Below are 21,321 nucleotides of genomic sequence, written 5' to 3'. Positions count from 1 at the left end.
CTGAAGCGTGCAACATCTCCACTGTCAGAATTAAATTTAACGCGGAAACATTGAACAAAAGGAGGGCTGAGCACTTATATATTTATTTATGTCTACAGAAAATTGTGCTTTCCGATTGTCATTACTACTGCCAAACAGATGGAGGGTTGTTCTTCGGTCACTACGGCAACGGCACCGACAACTCCTGCTTTGTAAGTATTTTAGCTCTTTTAGGACCTTGTGGCTTGAACGTACTGTGTTAATTTTTTGCCGATGGTGTGATTGCTTTATTGCTTTATTTTTTATGTAGGGGAGGAATGAGAAAGCGCAGAACTTCTAGGGCGGAATGTGTTCTGACTAATGTGCTGCGTTCGAAATGAAGCGGTAAATTCTGGTCGGACTCACACTGTACACTTTGTGCCAGTCTTTCTGTATCGTGGTCTTTTGAGCGCTTTCGCTATGCTGGCACATACGCTGAGAACAGCTTTCAGCAAGCTTCAGCGGTGGGACCGTGCACGATAGTAGCACTTCTCACTACTTCTATCCACTGCTGTGCCAAAATTAATTCTGCGTTCGGCAAGTGAACCCAAAATCATGGGACTGACACCCGCACGTGGAAGTCACATATCAATGTAGGCAGACATTACGAAATTCCCTTTTCTGCATGAAAATAGGGGAGTAGAGAAACTCAGGTGGTGGAAATTAATCTGCAGCCATGCACAACAGCGCATCTGAATATCAACGTGCAATTTCAGGTCATTAAATTCTGAAAAACGTTAAGTGGTTTTATATTCAACGCATTGCCATACGCCAGCGACTATGCCTTGTGGCCAGAGGTACCACTTTATGAGACTTCCGAGAAAAGGCTGAAGAATTTTGATTTCCGTACACCTCCAAACTAGATATTGACAGAAGATAATTTAGTGAACAATTTAGAACGCAAATTTCCTCTCCGTTTAAAAAAAATAGGAGGATGCTTAAGCTTCGCCTTAATAGTAGCCGCGATAGAGCCTTCTCCTCATTTTTCCTCTTCATATTCCATTTCTTTCTCACTTCTCGCCTAAACACAGGTTGCAGTCGTAGTTCGCCGGTGCATCGCTCTCGACAAACGTGATTCCACGAACACCAGCATAGTTTCCGTGCCGCACGAGCGGGCAGCAAGCCACAAGCTTCGTGCTGTACACGCCTTGGATGTGCGCTGCGTTGTTCGGCGCTCACCGCGTGATTCCTGCGTCCCTGCACGGCCCCACAGCGCCCGAACGAGACGAGCGGGAGGCGCTGCCGTCGCGCGCTATCGGCTGGCGTAATGGCATACATTGTAAAGAGGAGGGATTGGTGTTAGTAAAGGTCGGAAATGTGGAGTTCGTGCGCCCAGAATTGTATTCTGCGCCTATGAATACATGCAAATTATACCCTTGCATTAGTTCTTACTGTTCCAACACACTGTGAGCGGCTGGTTGGGATGCCGTGTTGTAGCCTGCCGGGTACCAAACATTTCTCGAACAAAACGCTCCGTTAGCCGTGAAAAGGGGCTTGTAGATGTCGGGGGGCAGAGAATAACGCCGGGGAATCAAAGAATGGTCGTTAATCATTGGGAGGTGTCATCTTGTATGTGATACATCAACGCTCCGCATGCGACGTCCATAAAAGCCTAATTCCATGATCATCATTTCGCCTCTTCAGCGCATTTCGCCCATTAGAACAGTTTTTGTGTAAGGTTTATAAGAACGACAAATGCTCGTAGTTTATTTTTCAGCTCAGGGTGCCCGGTGGTAGCGACAACCACTGCTGTGCGCCGTGTTGCAGAAAGAATGGATTTACAAGAAGCGCAGAACGAAATTAGCGATGTGCTAAATGGAGATGCTACTGTATCCGTATTGGGGTTATATACAGCAAAATAATTGTTCATTTTACAAAGCACCTGGTATCTTTACTGGAAGGAATGGCAATGTTTGACGAAGGCGGTGGTAAAGAGCCCCCGGATTGTAATTTTCATCTGGCGTCTCTCGTAGCCTTATTTGCTTTGGGACGTTAAACCCCATAAACCAAACAAATTTTCATCTCTCAGGACCAAAAGTAAATAGATATCAATAAGAGACCATACATAAAAGGAATAATGCGCCACGTAGGCGCCGCAGGCCACAGCGCATGCTAGCATTCAAACTGTGCGCGCCTGAAACCGAAACCTTAAGTTTCACCCACCCCCTTGGTGCGCTACAGTGAATTCACCAGCTGGGCCCCATGGGAGTGTCCGCTCTTTATGCATCCCTTCCTCTATGCTTCAGATGCCAAACACTTCTTGGCAAATGAATTCTAGCAGTCCATCGCGGCAGCCGAAAACGATTATTAGATGAACAAACACTTTAATGCCCTTCGCGGTACCAGGCTAGCATTTTTAGGCAGCATAGACGCGTCGAAGGGGCATGCGTCTGCTGCGGTACTCACATATTCACGCCCGAACAGTTATGCTGCTCGGAGCGAGCGCATCACACACCTTTTCCTTTCTCCCTCTGGCTCAAGCTGCCGGACGTGGCGTGCTGTTCTAGCCGGAGGGACAGTCTAGAGAGTGGCTACTCTTGCTTTTCGGCTAGCGCGCGTCTCTTCGATGCGTCTGGATAGCTGAAGATCTGCGCTCCATAGCACAAAGGGCAATATGTTTCTCCTCATCGAATAATTAGTGTTAGATGCATTGACTACCAGTCACATTATATAATTGTGACCAAGCGCCTGAGTGGACAGCGTTTAGGGGATTTAGCGAAAATTACTTATCAGCAAAATGATGAATTTATTTAACACATTTCCTTAACACAGTCGCTACGATCAGTTAAGAACCATAATTTATTCTCAAAAGGCATATTTTTGAAATGTACACGAAGTCATCGCACGAACACGATGTATATCTGCAATATAATTGAGTTGAACTTGTCAGTATATGTGGCTGATAAGCTATGTGTAATTCAATTATTCATTTGCTCATCATCTGCGCATGCTTGTGTACAAAGGACCTGTTATAAATCTCATAAACAATTCTCCACCCTAAATTACATTACATCAACTGAGTTTGCGAGACTCCTTGTGGCTCGTAACGGCGGGGAGATTGTGACTGTGATCCAGCTCACAATCTCTACAGATATCGCTTAAGCCATGTATATAAACAACAAATACAGAGAAATATCAACAATATACGTAACCTATCCCAATTACAGGAGAGAACTCCAAGTTACCTTACAAGACACTTCGAGGATTGGTCAGTACCGATGTCACGTTCAGGTTATGGGAAACAGTGCCTTAAGTACAGAATACCAACGCTTTTGAATTATTATAATTCGGTCCGTTTTGACCTCTTCACGGCAACCTTCAAGGAACTCCTGCAGATGTATTTGGTTTCTATGTAATGTTATCTAGCCTTGCTGTTGTTTTCTTTTTGATTTGTAGCAGTGAGTTCCGCAGTTGTTTTCTGTTGTTTTCTGTTCTTTTTTGTTCTTGTTTTATGTTGTTTTCGTTTACTATGAATACTACATCTGAATGATAATAGATATGTATGTTTAGATATCAAGAATATGTTATGTGATGCTGCCACTCTGCCAAAATAAGGGATTGTGGACCCGTCGAGCTGTCCAAGGACAGCTTTTTTTCTACAATCCCCTATCTGTATTTTAGGCGCCGCGGTGGCTCAGCGGTTATGGTGCTCGGCTGCTGACACAAAAGACGCGTGTTCGATCCCGGCCGCGGCGGTTAGAATTTCTTTGGAGGAGAAATTCTAGAGGCCCGTGTACTGTGCGATGTCAGTGCACGTTAAAGAACCCCAGCTGGTCGAAATTTCCGCTGCCCTCCACTATATATATATATATATATATATATATATATATATATATATATATATATATATATATATATATATATATATTCTTGCAGATACATAACTATGTAGAACAAATGCCATGAAAGAAAAAAAGCTGGCGTGGCGGAGTGGTTAGCGTGTTCGTCTCCCACTCCGGAGGCCCTGGTTTAAATCTCCAACTCGACCAATTTCCTGCTCACTTCTATTTGTTACTGCATCTGGAATTTCTCGCTCACGGCCGACGCCGACACCGGCCTTTCTGCGACATTGGGCCCTTAACGCTGTCGCGTTGAAAAAAATGCGGCTTCCGTTAACTTTCCATCTAACGCTATAGACCTCAACTGAAATGCGTCCGTATGAACTTGAGCCTCGCCGTCTTCTCCTTTGGCTCTTTCTACCCTCAGCAATTTCTTCGGTATTTTCGAGCCTGTGCTCGTGTACACAAGCACAAAAAGGAGCCAGCCAAAAGGTCGCCAATCGAATGTATTGAATTACGTCATTCAACAGACGGCCCCGAAGCAACCATGAAGCGAATTCTCAAAATTCCTCAGGCATATGGACGGCCCCTGGTCGGTGTGGAGCTGCAATTGTCCCCGTATAGCTTTCACACTATTCACGAGGCGCCGACCAGCTAAGGACACTTATGCACTGAAGCACCGTGGACTACACGGCACTTGATATGCTTGCGCCAGATGCAATGACCACTTAACCTGCGGAAATTTTTTGACGCAAAAACAGCTCACCGGCCAGAACGAAGCAAGTAGGAATAAAGCTGTAAAACATGAGCTCGTGGGCGAGTCTGTCAGAAATAGTACCAATCGAAGCAGCCCAGTGATGTCAAAAGGATGCAAAGCGCCGTGTTTGCCCCTTTGTCTTCTCTTGGTCAAGTGCAGTTGCGCTGCTCCACTTGTTACAAGAAGAAAGGTCCTTTTTAGGTACGCCGCTACTTTGTTTCTTGTCCCCACTGACTTAACGTTCTGTTCAAGTACTTCCAGCAAACTCCTAGAGATAGCCTACGGTCTAGCAAAGTAGAATGCGGCTAACGACAACTTCCTACACAAACTTAAAGAAATCTTTATTTGCCATCAAATACAAATGGTTTATGGTTTATGGTTTATGGGGTTTAACGTCCTAAAGCGACTGAGGCTATGAGAGACGCCGTACTGGAGGGCTCCGGAAATTTCGACCACCTGGGGTTCTTTAACGTGCACTGACATCGCACAGTACACGGGCCTCTAGAATTTCTCCTCCAAAGAAATTCTAGCCGCCGCGGCCGGGATCGAACACGCGTCTTTTGGGTCAGCAGCCGAGCACCATAACCGCTGAGCCACCGCGGCGCCTAAAATACAGATGGGGAATTCTAGAAAAAAAGCTGTCCTTGGACAGCTTGACGGGTCCACAATCCCTTATTTTGGCAGAGTGGCAGCATCACATAACATATTCTTGATATCTAAACATACATATTTATTATCATTCAGATGTAGTACTCATAGTAAAGGAAAACTACATAAAACAAGAACAAAAAAGAACAGAAAACAACAGAAAACAACTGCGGAACTCACTGCTACAAATCCAAAAGAAAACAACAGCAAGGCTAGATAACATTACATAGAAACCAAATACATCTGCAGGAGTTCCTTGAAGGTTGCCGTGAAGAGGTCAATACGGACCGAAATATAATAATTCAAAAGCGTTGGTATTCTGTACTTAAGGCAATGTTTCCCATAACCTGAACGTGACATCGGTACTGACCAATCCTCGAAGTGTCTTGTAAGGTAACTTGGAGTTCTCTCCTGTAATTGGGATAGGTTACGTATATTGTTGATATTTCTCTGTATTTGTTGTTTATATACATGGCTTAAGCGATATATGTAGAGATTGTGAGCTGGATCACAGTCACAATCTCCCCGCCGTTACGAGCCACAAGGAGTCTCGCAAACTCAGTGGATGAAATGTAATTTAGCGTGGAGAATTGTTTATGAGATTTATAACAGGTCCTTTGTACACAAGCATGCGCAGATGATGAGCAAATGAATAATTGAGTTACACATAGCTTATCAGCCACATATACTGACAAGTTAAACTCAATTATATTGCAGATATACATCGTGTTCGTGCGATGACTTCGTGTACATTTCAAAAATATGCCTTTTGAGAATAAATTATGGTTCTCAACTGATCGTAGCGACTGTGTTAAAGAAATGTGTTAAATAAATTCATCATTTTGCTGATAAGTAATTTTCGCTAAATACCCTTAAACACTGTCCACTCAGGCGCTTGATCACAATTATAGAATGTGACTGGTAGTCAATGCATCTAACACTAATTATTCGATGAGGAGAAACATATTGCCCTTTGTGCTATGGAGCGCAGATCTTCAGCTATCCAGACGCATCGAAGAGACGCGCGCTAGCCGAAAAGCAAGAGTAGCCACTCTCTAGACTGTCCCTCCGGCTAGAACAGCACGCCACGTCCGGCAGCTTGAGCCAGAGGGAGAAAGGAAAAGGTGTGTGATGCGCTCGCTCCGAGCAGCATAACTGTTCGGGCGTGAATATGTGAGTACCGCAGCAGACGCATGCCCCTTCGACGCGTCTATGCTGCCTAAAAATGCTAGCCTGGTACCGCGAAGGGCATTAAAGTGTTTGTTCATCTAATAATCGTTTTCGGCTGCCGCGATGGACTGCTAGAATTCATTTGCCAAGAAGTGTTTGGCAGCTGAAGCATAGAGGAAGGGATGCATAAAGAGCGGACACTCCCATGGGGCCCAGCTGGTGAATTCACTGTAGCGCACCAAGGGGGTGGGTGAGACTTAAGGTTTCGGTTTCAGGCGCGCACAGTTTGAATGCTAGCATGCGCTGTGGCCTGCGGCGCCTACGTGGCGCATTATTCCTTTTATGTGTGGTCTCTTATTGATATCTATTTACTTTTGGTCCTGAAAGATGAAAATTTGTTTGGTTTATGGGGTTTAACGTCCCAAAGCAAATAAGGCTACGAGAGACGCCAGATGAAAATTACAATCCGGGGGCTCTTTACCACGGCCTTCGTCAAACATTGCCATTCCTTCCAGTAAAGATACCAGGTGCTTTGTAAAATGAACAATTATTTTGCTGTATATAACCCCAAAACGGATATAGTAGCATCTCCATTTAGCACATCGCTAATTTCGTTCTGCGCTTCTTGTAAATCCATTCTTTCTGCAACACGGCGCACAGCAGTGGTTGTCGCTACCACCGGGCACCCTGAGCTGAAAAATAAACTACGAGCATTTGTCGTTCTTATAAACCTTACACAAAAACTGTTCTAACGGGCGAAATACGCGAAAGAGGCGAAATGATGATCATGGAAATAGGCTTTTATGGACGTCGCATGCGGAGCATTGATGTATCACATTCAAGATGACACCTCCCAATGATTTACGAGCATTCTTTGATTCCCCGGCGTTATTCTCTGCCCCCCCGTCATCTACAAGCCCCTTTTCACGGCTAACTGAGCGTTTTGTTCGAGAAATGTTTGGTACCTGGCAGGCTACAACACGGCATCCCAACCAGCCGCTCACAGTGTGTTGGTGCACTGCAAACTGATGCGAGGGAACAGTTTGAATGTGTTCGCAGGCACAGAAGGCAGTTCTGGGCGCACCAACTCCACATTTTCGACCTTTTAGAAAATCCTACCAGTTTACTTTTTTTTTTCTTGGTCGTTTTGCAATGCGCACAAGCAAACCGAAAAGCGCACTATGCGGGAGCAATGCGCGTTTTCACTAGAGCACAGGATGGAGTCTTCCATGCACAAGTATCTAGTTTTTGAGCTTTTCATGCATTACCTTTCTTTCCCGGCAGTCTAGAAAATTGCGCGGCCGTATTAACAACGCGACAAAACTAGTTTTCGACATGTTTGCCCATTTTTTTCAAGTCAACCATATACTTTACCCGACCGTCAACAAATATCAATCGAAAGGAGTAGTGCATTGTTGGTGGCCATGAAAACTTCGCGTCCCCGAGCAACTCAACGCGCAACAATGCCAAATGAACGGCAAGGCCAAGCGCATAAAACATATGCGCACTCTCCACTAACTGCGCACGGACCGGTGCCATGGCTCGTGCCAAGGAGCGAGCAGGTAGGCGTGCCTTTGACACCTGCGCCATAGTGCGCCGGCCGGCGTGCTCAACATTAATTGCTTGACATTCAGAGTAGTGGGGCAAACAAAATTGCTGGGGTTTAGCTTTGGTTAAACCTGGTAGGCTGCGTAAGCATCCATAGCGTTCCAATCGGGATCATCACCGGTTGTAGACGAATCCGGTTCAATAGAGGCGCGGTGCGCCCGTTTAGCAGCGTCTTGAGCGCGCCGCTAGCAAGGCGCTGTTCGCGTTCTTCATCTGTCTCCGAAGCCCGTTGTCGTTTCCTGGCTTCGTCAAGCCGACGTAGCCTCCCTTTCTGTTTATCAGGCGCCATAACGACGGAGCCGGCAAGCGAGCGAACGCACTTTGTACCCCCGCCCCCCCCCCCCCCGTTCTCCTGCCTCCTCTCCACACACCGCAGCTGCCTCCTCTCGGCAGCGGCGCGGCTACAGCTGTAGTGCGCCGCGCCTCGCGCCGCCCTTCAAGGTCAAACGTGCCTCGCGGCCGCCCCGCCGCGAAGGGCTGAAACCTGTCCTAATATTGCTCACGCAATAAAAACATTTCTCACCTTGCCGTCGCCAGAAACCGCTCGAGTTCCGCGTCGAAGAGCAAGACAGACGCCAAAACACGGGGTCAGCGAGCAGACAAAGACACTGCACGCTCACAGATGCAGCTGACCGTCTACTGGTTTCGTTCTGCCTCGCCTTCCCGTAAAGGCCGTTGTACGATCGCTTTTGAGCGGATCCGCCAGGCAGGCGGACTGGCGGACCGAACGACCAGACAATAGGCATTCGCCCCGTTCGGCAGGCGAAAGGAAAGTTGGTGAACTTCAACTTTGGGGCGGACGAGCGAACCGCCCGGCGACCGAATTGCAGCGATTGGCTGCTTTTTACGTGACGTAGGCATCCGCTCCTGCCGGGCAAGATGGCCGTCCGTCGACTGAAATGGGGAGCGAGGCATAGGTCGTGGCTGTAGTGGTGGCACCTATGCCGCGAGGCATACTATATTGGCCACATGTTGATATTACGAGTGTTCAGAGCGACTGCGAACTTCTTCGCGTGCAGCAGCGGCGAGCAGCGACAGTTTCCCGAGTTGAAATCGACGCTGATGTAGTTGACAGAGCACCCCTTCAAACCGACGCAAGACCTACGCGTTGGCGGTGTAACGAAGTGTTTATATGGAGCTGTTTGTGGTTGCTGCAAGCGTTCCTAATTCCTGCGAGGATCATCACGCACAGCGGCGAACAACAGCTGCTCACAGTGAACTTTTGTGCGTGCATGAGCTGCGTAGCACAGTGACTAGTGTCCGCGTAGTGAAAGTGATTGCGATCGAAGCGAGTGCTTTTACGTCAAGGCAGTGAAATGTGCGCCTTCGAGAGCTCACTACGCACGCCGTGCTTTCCGAATGCTGAAATGAACGTGGCGTTGTGCAGCTAGTCGCATTCGTTGCGATGGTTGCAGTGATCGCGACCGAAGCGTGCACATGACGTTGTTGCTGGCTACGCATTCGTTACCATTTTGTTCGCGATTCGTGTTGGCACTGTGCTTGAGAATTGCCGTGTGAGCGACGTGACGCGACGCGAGCTTGGCTGCACGGCCGTAGGACTGTTTTGCGGCGACAACAGCGATGTCGCCATCCTTCTGCGCTTTGGTGCTCCATTCAGTACGTTTTGTGATGATGGGTGCTCGGTTTACGACTCGCCGGAGAAACTGTGTAACCTGTGTGAAAACATCGTTGCAGTGCAAATGTATCTTCGGGAGCGTCATTTATTTTTATTTCCTGCCGGCTGTGCGCACATTTGCCTGCAATAAACATATCGGCGTGATGAATGGGTGACTGAACACTTCCGCTAGCCATTTCGGTTTAGGTTGTAACAACATGGTATTACGCGATTACAAACAAGAATCATTGCCGCTTTTGAATCACGACTGATTGACAGTGTACAAATCTCTAATATGTGCCAACTCATAAGTCTGTTTTTCATGAGCATTTCAATTGATGTAGTGCAGAAAAAAAAAAGTGTGGCAGCAGCTTATGCAATCAAAACTGACCACAGAGCAAGTTGAGCATAACGAGTCTTAATGAAAAAGAAGAAAAAATATTGAGAAAACCGCCATTGCTTTTTTTCTCTTTTTGCTTAGCAGTGTTAAGTCAATATTGACAAATGCTTGGCAGTATTCAGTTTAAGTGGGATGTTGGTTTCCACTGCAATCAGAAAAATACACTGGTCTTGAAGCACCTCATAGGCAATGACAGTGTCTGTTGTTGCTTTTGCTCATGGTCCTTTTCGATCCGGGGATCAGTGGTACGAAACTGGATGTGTTCGCAATGCTATTGTTGCAGAGCTGCTCGCGAAATCAGCGGCGCTTCCTGGGTCAGCCGCAGCACTTTGTTTAACAAGCCATTCTCGAAGCTTTGAGAAGATCTCGTCGATGCACTTGCATATGTCTGTCTGCTACCACCTTCATTTGCCTGTGACTGCTTGCTACAGACATGACTACTTGCAGACTGCAAAATAAGCCCTGTGGAGCTGGTAAAGCTACGCTAGGAACAAAGACGATGGTAACAACATCACTGCACAGGGTAGCAATTCTTGCTCTGTTGTCGTCCCTTAGCACAGTTTCGACATGCCAACTTGCCACCGGTGCACCCCACAGTACGCTATGATCAAGTTCTGTGAAATTTACAGAAAGCAACAACGGGAGAGGAAGTAGGTTGTATAGGCATATCTAGTGCATGCTCTACAGATAGCTTCCTGCCTTATTATAGCCTGGCCCCTCTGTTTTTAATCCTTCATCACCCAGCACTATATGGCCCTATTTGTGTTATTGGCATGTGCTGCAAATCACCAAACACATTTCATACTCTTGACCCTGCTAGATTGTTTTGGCCCATTAAGTTGTTTGATTCAAATCGGCAAGCTTTTAGAAGACATTTCTGCAATAGCCAACTTTTTCTTGTTCTTCATGACATGCACCTTGACTGCAACATCCCCCTATGATGCTTTTGTTCTTTGCTTTGAAAAAGCATGCAATTCCCCTATTTATGTGAGGCTGGTTTTCTCGTGCTTTTAACCTGCATCCAATAGCTCTAAACTGGATCCAAGCTTAAACAGCCAGCCTTCGGCAGATTTCCCTGGCCAATTCTTATGTATCTTGCCTTTTCCTGCAATCTCGGACGTCCGCCAAGGCACTCCTTTGGGCCTCAGCTTTTCATTACTTGCATTATTACCGTCCCTTCAGTGTTTTGTCATATGCCTTCACTGACAGCCATATGGGGTGTGCCATATTGCAATCAATACCAGCATTTCAGTTGTTCAAAACAACAACTAGCATGCCCTGGATTGTCCTGTTTGCTAATGTTACTAAGAATGCAGTAATATTGTTTTTTATTGTCAGCATTACATTTTGCCAACTTATAAGGCCTTCCGATAAAGGTATATTCACTGTATACTGGTTCAAATACCTAATAATCCTCATACACCCACCCACAACCTAGGATATTTACACCATGACGTGTTGTTAGTATCACCGTCTTCCAAGTTACTTGCATTCAATTCCCCTGTGTGTCATCAACTTGGGTATTCTAATGGCACATGGCACAAATCTAATTTAACTAGAATCCTTGAATTAGTTCAGTCCTGAGCCGCTTGTTTTATTTTCTCACGCCATTTTTGAAGGTCCAGTTTGACAGCACTAAAAGTGCATATTTGAATGTCTTCATCTTATGCAGGTTTTTTTTGCTCCTTACCAACACGTCCCCAACTAATCAGACCCAACTTGTAGTCTCTCGTGCACTAGGTGCACTAACACTCTTGTGCCTCATTTAGCTCATATGCCACTGAATTTCAAGATTCGTTTTTGTTTGTGCCACAGAAGGCTGTAACGGTCTTGCATCCCACAAGGCTGTGTATCTTACTGTCCTTCGAAGTGGTTACTACAGAAATCATGCTATAAATTACGAACTCACTGAGCTCCTACCTGGCACACCATTTTAAAGCTCGCTACTAAATTAACGTCATTTAGGACCACTGAGGTGTGATAAATATGAAAACAAATAGATCTGATATAGTGCTCAGTCACTCGGTCACCTCGGCAAACCAGTACAATGCTCTCTTATGCATAACGTGTTCATTGAGAACTTTCTTCATAATTTATTTCAAACTATATCGGGGCAGATTTACACAATAGTAGCATTTGGGCTAACTTTGCACAAGCTAGCTCTAGCTACCTACATTCGCTCACTGCAAAGCTAAACATGCATTAGTGCACCCACGTGTTGTTGACCAGGCTTCTCTTTGTGCTTGTCTGTTCTGCTCAGCTGAGCAACACACTGACTTCATGATGTGGCTCAGTGAGAATTCTACATGTGTATGCTTATGCATGTAACTTGTATATAGTCACATGTACTAAGGATAGTATTAACTGGGCAATTGGTTCAGCTTAAAAGCTCTCATCATCAGATTGCAGCAAAGAGATAGCAATAAAAGACAAAAGTCATCACTGCCTTTCTGTTTTTCTTCGTCATCCTTTGGCCTGACTTCAATTTGGTTTTTTTCCAACTTCCTTATGACTTCTGATGGCTCAGTTAATTCGTTTCCTTGCAACCCAGACTGGCAGTGGAATAAGGATATTTTGCTAAGAAATTGGTAATTAGTAACTAGTACGACATTATTCTATATATAACAAGTGGTGCGGATATCGATTAACAAATACAGATTCTCTCTTTTGCTTGCTGCTTTGGGAATCAGAGTTGCCCTTAAAATTTCTCATATTATTTTTTACAGATCAGAAAGGACGTACCTTCAAGATTGCTGTAGAGCTTTACTGGAGAACTTAAGCATCTATGGCCCACACATACTTCAATGGCTTATTTTTCAATTCATTCTGTCCTGAGACATCATAGCTCTTATTTCTGAAAATTAACTTTTTCGCATTCTGCTTCATATGATTGTGTTTGTTCGAGGTAACTGCAAAATATGAAGCAGTTCCCGTTCCCTTGACTATACAAAGCATTCTATCCTAGTCTCCGCCAATATTTGCTATGTAAACTTTCCAAATCGATTTTTGCATTTCTTTAACCTCTAGGCCAGTGTACTTACTCTCTTATCTAATTATGTATGGATTAATGAGGATGGCACATGTATACTTTTCTGAAATACGGAGCAACCACTTTGTTTTAAATTCATGGGACAGTTAAGAATGCTTTGTGGTCATACGCACAATACGCCACCTTGTTTCTGTGCATGTCAACATTGATTGGCTCTCAACAGAACTTTCCACACTTGTTTACTATGCTGCATACTGGTTTGCACAATGTTCACTGCAATGTCACCTCAGGAAGCACTGGTAAAAGGAAGCGGCCTGCCCACTGTCACTGCAGAACAAAAGCGTGCACTTTAGTGCAGTGATGCGCACCATATCCGCTTTGAAGCCACTGAGTGGTATTTCTATTTCGATTTCCGTAATGGTGTGAAAAACATGACGAAAAAAAATCAGAAAAGAAATCAGTATTATTGCGTCGTCATTTTTCTGTGATATTGTAAACACCTGCAGTTAACCCTGATCTTCCATATTAGTAAAGGTTGGGAACATTGTAATTTCCTCATGTATAGATGCATTCATATCTGATGGTAACATGCTAAAATATGCTGATTTTTTCATGCATGCATAATACACACATACACATAAACCTTTTCTTTAATGAGAGACAGTGGCGTGTTTGATGTCATTTGACCACACATACTATGATGTGGATAGAGTTGAAGTGCGGAGGGAGTGAACATGGACACAAGAAGAATAATATACAGGGGATGCTGGATTTCCCACAGCTGAAGAACCAAGCTGGGCAAAAATGATCTGGTTTGGTTTATGGGGTTTAACGTCCCAAAGCGACTAAGGCTATGAGAGACGCCGTAGTGGAGGGCTCCGGAAATTTCGACCACCTGGGGTTCTTTAACGTGCTATGACTGAGCATTGTTAAAGGCTGTGAACAAGCAGTCCACATCAGCAGCAGCAGCAGCAGCAGATGCCCTCTCTACAGATGCAACAACCAATCTTGTCAAGGTCACCTTGACGTCAGAAGCAGTAGCATGGACTAAGCCTCGGTACTATTCCCTTTTATCTAAGAGCACACAGAGGCATCTGCTATACGTCACCTCTTTTGTAGGACAGTCCAGCATACACTGTTCGTGATATCGCTTTGGACAGTTGGTAGTATCAGTGAGGTGTTTGTTGCGGGTTGACCCTTTTTGTTTCATGTTAACTATGCGTATCTATTCCTACAACAAATATTTTTGTTTGCATTGAATTGGCATCTAAGCTCAGCCAACAACCAATGTTCAGTTTTGGTTTTTGGCTGTCAGAACATGTTATCACCGAACACTATAGTCACATTCAATTTAAGTCTGCAGTGAAGCTCTGCCATCTGGACCGCCGCACAGAATTCTTCCGCGCCAAAAAAAGTAGTCCGCTGTTAAAACTTTTATTGTATACTACCATAAGAAGCTTATTACAAGAAAAAATTATAAGCTCTAGAATTCTGATACCTGGATAGATTAATAAAGTCAAACATCGAACAACTTATTTTGTTTACTGTTATTGGTTAGTGGAGTAATACAGGATGCCTCGGGCCATGACCGAGTGCTAACAACTGCTGTTTTAAGTTTTATCCTACTATACATGAGGTACGCGGTATGTGAACCAGAATCATAAAATTTCAGTCACAGCAATTTCATCTTGTTCAGATGTTTGATGTGTTCCACAAGGTCACCATCCTCAAATCCAGCAAACCATTGTCATGAAATGCACCATTATTTTTTTACTTGCAGTTATGTTGTAGGTAGGCAGCCAATGTCTGTGTTAAAGTACTCCACTCAGGATGTCGGTTTGCTTCTGCAAACAATGGAAACTCACTAAAAGCATGTGTTTGATTGCACAGACGGTTACCAGTTGAAAATAATAACAGTCATATATATTCACCCGACATCACTGCTATCATTCAGCAGCACAGAGAACCCTACGCAACGTCGTATAGGCTTGCGCCTACGCTTACGCTGCTGCTGAATGACTGCGTCGGCAGCGACGAACTGCGCGACTAATGGCCAGTTCACCCTGTTTGTGTTGCCCATGTAAGCAGTCAAAACCTCTACAGCCGAGCTACTCATCTGGTAGCTGACGAGAGCCGCGTACAAGAGCAAGAACTTCAAAAACCACGCCATGGCTCAGCCTAAGTGCCGCCTAAGTTCAGCCTAAGTGCCGGTCGCCGAGGAGCAAAAAAAGACCACGTTTTCGCGCCGTCTGGGTTGCCAACAGGAGCATGCTATTGGACAGACGGCAATGCCGCGTGCGCCAATCGGAACGCTTTAAACCATCCGCCTCGTCCGCCAGCTCCAAAATGATCTTACAACACCCATTCCGCCCCACGCCCGAGCGAAGGCCGAAAGCGAGCGTTTCGCTCACTGGCGGATCCGCCCAAAAACGATCGTACAACGGCCTTAACCCGTATGCTCTGTCGCCGCTCGCCCGCGCGCCTACGCACCCGCGCCTCCCGCGCGCGCGCATGCCCACGTGCGCTAACGCTGGCGACGTCAAAAACAAAGGGGATACGTATATGCTAATCGGTTACATATTTCCTGAGGGAATATTTCGCCCAGTGTCAGCTCTTTACAAATTTCATTCTGTATGGCTGAAGTATAAGTGTAATTAGCAGATAGTAGTGAAATAGTAGTAACATAGCAGATAGCTGATAGTAGTAGTGTTACACAACTAACAAACTTCTCTGAAAAGTTTTCTGCTTTTTGGCGATGTCGTCGCTATGATCGCGAAGTAATCATTTTATCTCAACAAGCGTGATTCATAGCCGGCACATGTGCGAAAGAAACGGGTGATCATAGCGGTGATATATTTTGTCGAGGACAGTGGCTTCATGGGGAGGAACTAGATATTGCTTGTCTAAATTCTGAGATCGTGCGCGTCGGCACATGCTCTGCAGAGTCCAAGCAATGATTATGTGCGTTTCTATCGTATCGCTGATAAATGTGATATTGTTATTAAGGCGGAAGCCTTTAATGTCTCATCGTTGTAAGCAGCAGTTGTCGACAGAAAATGTCACGCTTTTCAATTGGTGGAAACAGTCGTGACGTCACAGTGCGCGAATTTCAAATGGGGCCAATTGTACTTTGGCTAGTAACCATGCAACCAATTTATGCTCCAAGTAAGTGGGACTGAGCTTAGCTAATTGCTTATATCCAATTAGCCTAATTATCTTTACTAGTCAGGCCATATAAATAAATAAAACCGATTAAGAAATTGGTTGAGCTCAGGAATCGAACCCCGGTCTTCGGCGTGAGAGACGAGCATGCTATCCACTCCGCCATGTCAGCTCGATGGTTTGGAATGAACAAAGGCGCGTCTAGTGAATACGGTGTCTTCACTCACTCTCATCCTCCTCCATTCCCTTCCGGCGAGGTTTAGGTGTCCACCGACAAATGAGAGACAGATACATTTCCTTTCCTCAAAAACCAATTTACCGACGAGCGAGGCGTAGAACCGAATGGGCGATGGCGTTCTATGGACTCCTTGGCAGCGTTGCAAGACCCTGTCGCGTTCCACTCTTAGGGGCGAAGCTTAACATCTTAACCACACATCAGTGACCACACTTTAGGTCAAAAAAGTGCCCCCCTGAATTTTGTGAGACAGTTACTGCGTAATTTCCTTTCCTCAAAAAGCGTTGCGTTCAAAGGGCAAGGCACCGCGCCGAGCGGGTGGTGGCGCCTAAAGGCGAAGCTTAAGCGTCATTAATTAGCAGCTAATTAGTATTCAGGCATTAATCTGTCATTAACCATTAATTAGTGATTTTTCATCACTTAATAATTAGTACTCAATTATATGTGACGCCACCAGTGCCACAGAAACAGCGAAGGTGGTGCTGAAAACGCTTCCGCCTCTACCCACTTTAGACAGTCAAAGTGCCCCCTGAATTTTTTTGCTGCTGCTCATTGTTTCTCTTTCGTTTATTGTACTTGGGGGTTTTATAGCGCTTACCCTGTTTAGAACTTATCCCTGCTTATAGTATATCCACATTTTATATCATGAGGTAATAACAGTGCGTATAGTATGATTTTATATTTTATGTTGTTGGATATCTGGCGTATTCATTGTATTAGTTCTACTGGAAATTGCGTTTGTTGTTGCTTTACTGTGTTGAACGTTATGTTGCCAGTTCAGGTGTTTTACTATCATTATGTGAAAAGGAGTAGCCGGGAGCACAATCACACAATCTCCTTTTATATCCATGTCAATAAAAATGCATATTTCTGCAAAATACATACTCTTCCAGCGGACCATCAGTATAATATAATCGGTGCTCTTCTTTAGCAATCAAGTAATACCAGAAATAAATAATGACTTTTGCTATTTTTGGCAACATGAGAACATTACGTAACTGTATATTTGGCGTTGGTCCCACAGCTCTTCGATCGGGCTGAACCACAGCGACTCGGATGGTGCTGCCGTGGGAAGTGCAATCGAGAACCTCACTGTAAGGGAGCCAAGATTATTCGCTCTGAATAAAGTGGCATTGAAAATACAATTTGAACTCTTCAATACGGGGCAGCATCCTCGCCTTCAGCGCACTACAGATGCAAACAAATATTCGAATAAATACCTTGCACACGCAAAGCCATCTCTGCTTGTTACAAAGCCTAGTCAAGGCCTATCTCGACTCTGAATTTTCCACAAGCACTGCTTTTTTTTTGTCCACCCAATGTCATTTCAGCTCCTGGACGTAGGATCGTCAGCACCGTTACGTGATGCTGTCTCAAATGCTGACTTATTTCGATTTCATTGCACACATACAAGCACACAAGCACAAAAAATTACTCCATATCATCGCCGTGTGGAGGTGTTCTCTTCAAATGCATTCATAAACTGTCGGCTCACATCGTAGGACGGATATGGAAAGGAAAACGATGTGTAGCGTTAAGAGGTGGGTAGACGGCGGAGTGGGTCAGGGAACAAACGTGGGTTAATGATATCCTAGTCGAAATCAGGAACAATGAATGGCCTCGGGCAGGGAACTTAATGCGAAGACAAGATAATGGATGGCCGTAAGGGTAACGGACAGGATACTAACAGAAGGTAAGAGTAGCAGGGAGTGGCCCGAAAGTTTGGTTGGCCGGATGCGATTAAGAAGATTGCGCTGATAAGATTGCTGCAGCTGGCACAGGAGAGGGTTAGTTTGAGAGATATGGGAGAGGTTTTTGCCTTACGACATTTGTCGTGCCATATAGGCCACATCTGCTTTTCGACCTGGGCCACTCCCGTGGTCTTATCTACTTTCGCAGCTTAACGCGCTGCTGCCACCGGCTCTTTCTCTTATTCCGGCAAGACAAGAATCTCGTCTTCGCATAAATGCTTCATATGCTTGTATGACACAGCATTCAGCTTTTACTTGCGCTTAACCATGGCTTACTGTTCGCCTGTTTTATTTTACCTTGAGCGGCGTGTTCAGTCAGCTTGAGTACTTTCTACCTTTTGTGTTAAAACAGCCTAATATTTCTGGAGCGGACACAGCGTACCTTTTCTTTGGTCTCAAATTCGCGCAGTGTCGTGTATCTCATCCTTTTTCTGACCTCCCCGACTGCGATGCCACAGTAGACGAAAATATCTGTATGCGCACTAGTGTCAAAATTATACGGCCAACTATACGGCTTCTGAGGCCAGCTATATCTCTCGTTATGCGTCCTCAGCTCCAAAACTTTTGGCAGCTAGATGTGCTAGCGACCCCCTCTAAACAGCTCAGAACCGAAGCCCTTTAGCTAGTATACGTTTGACAGGGTGTGTACCTTCCAGCGTATAATGAATACCTTGACTCAAACTGGCTCACGACTGACAGTCCCATTATTTTAGAATCTGGTCACACAGGGCTTCCTGCACGTGAACACACTGTCTGTACAAAGTCATGAAAGCACCTAAGGACAGTATCACACTAATGGACGCAATAGTGCAAGAAAAACTTCTTTCAACTGGACTTCATGCAAGGGCGACAGGAAAACCACTTGCACTGGTTGAAATGAATGCATTAAAATATCATCACTAAGATACTGCCGCCGTAATAACTGCTTAAGAGAAGCGACAGCTACCGCAGGGTTGCACACGGGCGACTAGGATGGGAAGGTGTCTGCCGTGTAAAACACCCGCAACTATAAGAAGCTGGAAAAGAACCTCACTAAACGAACGCATCTAAATTTCAACACAATTACTTCTGAAACCTTATCAAAATACCAAGCTGATCAGATATACACTGTCATCAGTAGCTTTGTGTAGAGTGCGCCACCAGGGCTCTGCTGAGCAAGGCAGCGCCATCTAACTTTATTTATTTTATTTTCAATTACTCGTCACAGAAATCGGGCAGTAAATGTTTATACAGGTGCGGTCTCCATTTTTATGCACAGGCAGAACTGTGGCTGTTAGCCAGTCGGGAGGCAAGGAAAAAGACGATAAGGATAAACAGAATTTTTTTAAAAGGAATGAGCTAATGATTCAGCATTACGGCGTAAGGAGGCGTTGGGTGTGTCATCTGGACCTTGCCAACTTTTGGCATCTAGCCGGAGTAGGGATTCAACAAGACCTTCGTAGGATACTGTGATTGATTGTTCATATGGAAAGTCAAAAACATATTCATTGCCAATTTCTTCAGAAAATACAGAATGAAGGCAAGTATTTAAATGCGTAGCAATTGAACAAGGACACCTAATCATGGTGTTATGCACTGTCATTTGATTTATTTGCTTGCGCAAAGTTCGAATGTGATTCCAAAATTTACGGGGATCATTTCGTATAAATTCTGGAAAATTCTTCTCTCTAAAGTAAAGTTTGTTTGCTAATTTAATGTTAGAAGAAAATTCTTCTGCTAAAATAGTTAACTGACTAGAACTAGCGTTCTTATTTTTTTCACCCGCTTAAGCCTCCGTTTTAAGTGAATAATGTGCCCATATATCCAGGGACTTGTTTTCTTTAAGCGCTTCTTCTTATCGAGCATGAAGCTATTGATATTGTCACGTGTGTTGTTGTCACCTGTAGTCTATAGACGAGGCTGAACGGTGTCATGTTGGTTGTTTCCTGGATGGCGGTATTATAGGCGAACGCGACATAAGGCAGGACTTCATCCCACGTTTTGTGCTCCACGTCCACGTACATCGAAAGCATATCCGCGAGAGTCTTGTTCAGACGTTCGGTGAGGCCGTTCGTCTGGGGGTGGTATGAGGTCGACCTGCGGTGGCTCGTGTGGCTGAAAGCAAGGATATGCTGCATGAGCTCAGCAGTAATGAGAACCCGTGGTGCGGCTTGGCGCAGGACGATCTGAAGCACAAAAAATTTGGCCACATCGATAGCGGTTCAGCTCGAAAGAGCGGCTGTCTCCGCGTAACGCGTGAGATAGTCTGTGGCGAATATTATCCACCGCTTTCCGGAGTTTGATATGGGGAACGGGCAGAGCAAGTCCATCCTGAATTGTTGGAATGGTTGGGACGGCGGGTAAATGGGCTTGAAGAAGCCGGCGGGCTTGGCAGGAGGAATCTTGCGGCGCTGACAGCCACGGCAAGCGCGAACGTAATGCGTAAAGTGATCTCCAAGGCGAGGCCAGTAGTATTTTGTGCGAATCTTGGCTTGCGTTCTAGTGACGCCAAGGTGGCCGGAAGCAGGTTCGTCGTGGCAGGCATTCAAAATTTGGACGCGTAGGTTCTCGGTAACGACGAGCAAGTACTCGCAACTGTTAGAAGAAAAGTTCTTTCTGAAGAGTACGCCGTCACGCAGGCAGAGGGAAGATCAAGCGCGCCGGAAGGCGGGAGGTAGTCTGCCACTGGCACCTTCAAGATAATCAATGACGTCTCGAAGATCCGGGTCGGCGCGTTTGCTGGTCAGCAAAGTCGGTCCAGTTTAGGGCGGTCACAAAGGCGCCGTCGTCCGCAGGGTCGTCAGGAGCTGGTTGTGCAGGAGCACGGGAAACGCAGTCGGCGTCCAAGTGTTTGTGGCCGGATTTGTAAGTGACAGAAATGTCGTATTCCTGAAGTCGGAGACTCCATCGTGCAAGGCGCCCTGAAGGATCCTTTATGTTGGCCAGCCGACAAAGTGCGTGATGGCCTGTCACTACTTTGAAAGTTCGACCGTAAAGGTGTGGTCGAAACTTGGAAATTGCCCACACGATGGCGAGGCATTCTTTTTCGGTGGCAGAGTAGTTTGCCTCGGCCTTAGACAGTGCACGACTTGCGTAGGCAATTGCACGATGTTGGGTTTTCTGGACCTGAACTAGGACTGCACCCAAACAAACATTGTTGGTGTCGGTGTGTACCTCAGTGTCAGCATATTCAAAGTGCGCCAGAATGGG

General features: G+C 45.5%; 1 protein-coding gene across 2 annotated transcripts in view; it reads left to right on the top strand.

The window, feature by feature from the left end:
• LOC149326985 (uncharacterized) overlaps nt 1–17,573 on the top strand; it is a 60,971-nt gene extending 43,398 nt beyond the window's left edge. The window contains exons 9-10 of one of the 2 annotated variants that reach the window (XM_089563609.1): nt 99–191; nt 17,406–17,573. In XM_089563609.1, the coding sequence (XP_089419735.1) occupies nt 99–191; nt 17,406–17,507 (195 nt within the window). In that variant the 3' untranslated portion in view covers nt 17,508–17,573. Of the gene's footprint in view, nt 1–98; nt 192–12,721; nt 13,785–17,405 lie in introns of those variants that run through there. The other variant, XM_089563610.1, reaches the window with a different exon arrangement.
• Nucleotides 17,574–21,321: the final 3,748 nt, after the last annotated feature.

The sequence above is a fragment of the Amblyomma mixtum genome, chromosome 10 (genome assembly GCF_055824585.1).
Source record: "Amblyomma mixtum isolate Tamu chromosome 10, ASM5582458v1, whole genome shotgun sequence".
Taxonomy (NCBI): domain Eukaryota; kingdom Metazoa; phylum Arthropoda; class Arachnida; order Ixodida; family Ixodidae; genus Amblyomma; species Amblyomma mixtum.
Note: the sequence above shows the minus strand (reverse complement) of the source record. Positions and strands in the feature narration are given on the sequence as shown.